This window comes from Terrapene carolina, unplaced genomic scaffold, assembly GCF_002925995.2.
Source record: "Terrapene carolina triunguis isolate 2854851 unplaced genomic scaffold, T_m_triunguis-2.0 Scaffold32148, whole genome shotgun sequence".
Taxonomy (NCBI): Eukaryota; Metazoa; Chordata; order Testudines; family Emydidae; genus Terrapene; species Terrapene triunguis.
In genome coordinates this window covers 2,104-7,121 of record NW_020696499.1, presented here as the reverse complement: position 1 = coordinate 7,121, position 5,018 = coordinate 2,104, and the positions used below count along the sequence as shown (strand labels likewise).

Genomic DNA, 5,018 nt, shown 5'->3' with positions numbered 1-5,018 from the left:
TGTGGCCCTCAGGAGGTGTGAATTTGGCTCGCTCAGCTTCGGCGGGCCCATTTCAGGTCCTCCTCGGCTCTGAGGCTGGGTTTCCCATCAGCCTCCGGGAGAGAGGCACCCAAACCCAGCCTGCCACCCCCGGGCCCGCAGAGGGAGCCCCATGCAGAAGCCGATTCCCCATTGCAGGGTTAGAATTCGTTGAACCAGAGCGGAGGGGCCATGCGATCTAAACCCCTCTGTGTCATTAGCTAGGGGAAGGCATTGGTGTGAAAGAGACGCCCCGGCAGAAGTACCAGCGGCTGCTCCATGAGGTTCATGAGCTGAGCACAGAGGTGGAGAAGATACAGGTAGGAGCCACCTTGGGCGTCGTGCGTCGCCCCCATCGGGTGAGGCGTCCAGGCCGTGTCCCTCCGGTCTGATGGGAGGCAGTGGTGTCTGGTGGGCAGAGCACTGGACTCTGGTTCTGTGCCCAGCTCTGCCCCTGACCTTGGCCAAGTCACTCCACCCCCTCCGTGCCTCAGTTTCCCCATGTCAAACAGGGAGCCCTTTGAGATCTATGTCTAGATCCGATTGCTCCCCGCCCGTGCCGCTGGCTGGGAGCAGAATTGTCCGAGCCTTTAGGTGGGAGGCGGGGGGTCCCCGTGACCGCAGAGCCCCACGCCCCAGCTGTAACGCGGCAGCGTCTCCCTCTGCAGAGCACCGCGAAGGATTCGGCGGCAGAGGAGAAGCTGAGCCCCGTGGCGCTCGCCAAGCAGGTCGTGGCCCTGAAGCAGCAGCTGGTCTCCACGCACCTGGAGAAGCTCCTGGGGCCGGACGCAGCCATCAACCTGACTGACCCCGACGGAGCCCTCGCCAAGTGAGCTCGGGTCGGCTGCTTCCCCGTCCCAAGTGTCCCTCAGCGAGGGAGCGTTTGGAGCTGGGACGTTCCCATCCTGGGCCTCAACCTCCTTTGTGGCGACTTCTCCCCATAAACCGGGACCAAATCCCTGGCCTGCCCTGCTCTGGCAAGTGCCCGAGGCCGTATTGTGCCGGCAGCGTGGGGGTGCCCGCGGTGGCGGGCGACAGAATTCAGCCCCAGCACCTCCTGCTGGAAAGGGGCCAGCGAGACCTGCTGATCCCTGGGCAGGTGTGCGGGGCTGGGGCTGAGAGGGAGCGTCCTCTCCTGAGCTCGGCGCCGCTGATCGGAAATCAGAGACCGGCTGGCCCCCCACCCCCGGGGTGCTGCAGTCAGCTGCCCCTCGGCTCCCGGGGTGCGTTTATTCCTGGGCGGGAGCTGCCTGCGTCTGGTCGATGACGGCTTAGCTGTTCACCACGGTGGGGATGGGGAAGGATTAAAACCGAGGCCGATGGATGAGAGATTGAATCCACCGGGCTGTAGCTGCCTTGGCGAGCCCCAGGGGTGGTCGCGGCGAGGGGCGTTAACGGGCATCACTGCAGCCTGGCCCGTTCCTCACTGGGCCCACGAGGCTGGCGTCTCCCGGTCCCCATTAACCCCGCCGGAGCAGCAGGGCCCTGTTACCTCCCAGCTGGTGACCGCCACTCGCAGGCCCTGGAAACCAGCGGGGTCTCTTCTGTTTACCAGGCGCCTGCTCATTCAGCTGGAAGCGGCTAAGAGCGCCAGGGGCACCCCCGGGGCAGGGAAGAGCCCGTCGAAGGCCCCTGCGCCCGCAGGGAATATGGTGACCTATGAGCTGCACTCGAGACCTGAACAAGACAAATTCTCTCAGGCTGCAAAGGTGAGGCTGGGGCGGGTCTGGGTTCGGAGTTGTCTGCCAGGCAGCAGTGGCCATGCGACAGCAGAGCTGCGGGCAGGACTGGGCACCGGGAACTCCTGGGATCTACCCCGGCTCTGGCCTGGACGATTTAGCTCTTACGTCACTTAGCTGGCGTGCCTCGGTTTCCCCATCTAATGCTTATTTACTTGCCCTCTGGGGGAGGGGGGTGTTAATACTTGAAAATACCAGCCAAGTTGTTTGAAAACCTGCTCCTGAGCCCATAGTAACATCACCGGGAAGATCTGTGGGGCAGGGCCCCTCTGTTCTGTGTCAGGGTATGGGGGGGCCATGCGCAGATGGTTATTTCTTGCCTGGCCTTTGAGGCTGGAAACCAGCTGGCTCCCTTGCCCAGATTCCCGTGGGGGCCTGTGGGGTCAGACTCTGCCGTCCCCCTGCGCTGGGAGGGCTTTGGCGGGCCAGGGAATTCAGAGGCTGCGACGAAGGGTCTGGGAGCAGCAGGGAGAAGGAAGCGGGGGATGGCTTCTCGCTCTGGGGTGCCACAGCTCAGCACAGGAGCGAGCTGCCGCCAGCGACTGTCCTGGTGGCTGGATCGCACCCGCCGGCGGAGCCTTGGGCAGCAGCTGGGCCCGGGCAGCCCCGGCGTCTCTTGCTGCTCGGCCTGCGCGGAGCTCTGAGCGGCCACCTGGGCTTTCTGGGCAGCGAGGGAGCCCTGCAGCGAGGCGCCGTTCCAGCACCACGTGCCCAGCCTTGCGGGTCGGGGAAGCAGGGCATGCTGGGGGCATCGCTGACCTCTCCTCTCGCCCGTTGCTCTAGATAGCGGAGCTGGAGAAGCGGCTGAGCGAGCTGGAAGCCACGGTGTGCAGCGAGCAGGACAGCCAGGTGAGCGCCCTGCAGGGGGATCAGGCTGGGGCGGCCGTCCAGCCCCCCCGTGCTTGGCGTGGGCATAGTGCCCGGGGCCGGGCTGCTCTGAAATCCAGGCTCCCGGCTCCACACGCTTGCATTCTCTCTTTCTCCTAGAATCCCCTGGCGGTTGGGCTGCAGGGAGCCAGCCTCATGGTAAGCCCGAGTGCTGGGGCCCGGCTGGGGAAGGGGGTTTGTTACGGCCTCGCTGGTGTCCTGTGGAGCACCGAGACCCGGGGGGCTGTGGGCCGAGGTCCCTTCCCGTGCCGGAGGCAGCGTTTCTGAGATTGGTCTGGGGGGATGCAGCCTCCCAGGGTGACATCTGGCTTCCCCCGGTCTCAGGTGGGGCGCCCGAGCCCTGCCCCATGAGGACGCTCAGCGCAGCCCTGGCCGGGTCGGGTTCTGCTGGGCACGGTGCAGGCGGTGAACTCCCGCTGGCCGCTGCCCGGGGTCGGCATTCGCGTGTTTCAGCCCGTTCCTCCCGCCCGCAGGAAACCGTGGAGATCCTGCAGGCCAAAGTCAGCACCTTGGACGTGGCTGTGCTGGACCAGGTGGAGGCGAGGCTGCAGGTGAGCAGCTGAGGGGGGAGGACAAGCTGGCAGGCCCCCACCTCGAGCCTGCTTCTGTCGCACCTGGGCAGCTCTGGCTCCGGGCCAGCCACCTGCCCTGGGCTCCCAGCGGGGCCCTGGGGTGCAGTGACACCGGAAGGAGCCCGGCGCCGCCAGCCCGGCTGTGCTGGGTGTCTGCACAGGGCGCACTTGACAAATGCTTCCCCTCCGCTGCCCTGGTTCTGGGGGTCCAGGAGCACGGGGCAGCCCCTTGCCCCAGGGTCGTCTGATCACGGCCCCAGCAGGAGGCAGCGCGTGGCGTGGGTGGGTGCATGGCACAGAGGTGCCGAGGGACCTACCTTGCCCCTGCTGAATTGGTACCATCCTGGCTTCTGGCCCAGCCGCTGCGGGGGGCTGTGCTGCCAGCTAGTGGGCGGGAGGGGGACTGGTGGGGCGGGGGGCACCTGCTCCCCTAGGATCCTCACGTCTCCTTTTCTTCCCCAGAGTGTCCTGGGGAAGGTGAATGAAATCGCCAAGCACAAGGTGGCCGTGGAGGACGCAGACACCCAGAGCAAGGTCAGGTCCCAGCCTCCCTGCGCTGCGGCCCCGCCAATGCCCTGGCAGCCAGCGGCGCCCTGCTGCGATCATCTGCACCCACACCCCTCCTGGGGCCCCCCAGGCCCTGAACCCATCTCGGGCCTGGCAGGGCTGGCATCACCAGCAGAGTGAGACTAGGGTGGCACAGGCTGCTGGGGGCTGGTGAAGGGGGGAGGGGACGGTACACGACACCTGGTACGTTGGGCTGCATGTGAGCTGGGGGGAGGGTCAGCATGGGCCTTGGAGCCACCCCCTCCTCTGCCTGGCACTAATCCCCCCCATCTCCCCTCTGGTGCCACCAGGTGCATCAGCTCTATGAGGTCGTGCAGCGCTGGAGCCCCATGGCCACCACCCTGCCCGCGCTGGTGCAGAGACTGGGCACCGTCAAGCAGCTGCATGAGCAAGGTGAGGGGCAGGGGCAGCTGCAGGGGGGAAACGGGCTCTGTGCCCATCTGCCCCAGGACGGCTCTGAGCTTCTGCCTATTGGCTCTTGTCCCTTCCAGCCATGCAGTTCGGGCAGCTCCTGACCCACCTGGACACCACCCAGCAGATGATCGCCAACTCCCTGAAGGACAACGCCACGCTGCTGACACAGGTGGGCATCCCAGCAACACCCCCTTCCCCCCGGCCTGGGAGTGAGTGAACCCAGCGGCTCCCACCCCACCCCCTGTCCCAGTGCTACCCGCTCTCTGTCCCGCAGGTCCAGAAGACCATGAAGGAGAACCTGGTGGCCGTGGAGGAGAACTTCGCCAGCATGGACGTGCGGGTGAAGCAGCTCTCCCAGTGAGCCCTGTGGCCCCATACCCGCTGCTGGGGGGGGCTCGCCAGTCCCTCTGCCACCCTGCTCCCCTCCCCCAGCCCCTGCCCTTCTGTGGGGGGAGGGGGCTCTGCTACTGATGACCCGGGGTGAGGGGCAGAGCCCAAGGGAGGAAGGGGGGGTGGGGCTCGCGTTCATCAACCTGTACAATTATTTACTATTAAACACTGTCTGCTTGCACACCTGGCCCTGCCCCTTCCTGCTTGGGGGGGGGCTCAGCGCCCGGCCCTGCCCCTTCCTGCTTCACGGGGGCCTGGCGCCCGGCACTCGCCACACACGGCAGCTTTTAAATACACATTTTAATAATTGATACAAAACACCCCAAAATCCCCGCGGAAGAGCCAGCGGCGCTCGGCCCCCAGCTGTTAAATTAAGTGGCTCCCCTGGAAAAGCTCCAATTCCCCAGGGGCCGGTTCCAGCGTCTACAAA

The 5,018-nt window shown here is 65.8% G+C and overlaps 1 protein-coding gene across 1 annotated transcript; it reads left to right on the top strand.

Annotated features, from left to right (window-relative positions):
* Nucleotides 1–239: 239 nt before the first annotated feature.
* Nucleotides 240–4,769, top strand: DCTN2 (dynactin subunit 2; the record flags this gene model as incomplete). The annotated part of the gene is made up of 10 exons (XM_026663056.1): nucleotides 240–338; nucleotides 687–847; nucleotides 1,574–1,727; nucleotides 2,541–2,606; nucleotides 2,745–2,783; nucleotides 3,119–3,196; nucleotides 3,680–3,751; nucleotides 4,075–4,177; nucleotides 4,276–4,367; nucleotides 4,473–4,769. Coding segments are annotated over 10 exons (951 nt in total), but the record flags the coding sequence as incomplete, so codon positions are not given.
* Nucleotides 4,770–5,018: the final 249 nt, after the last annotated feature.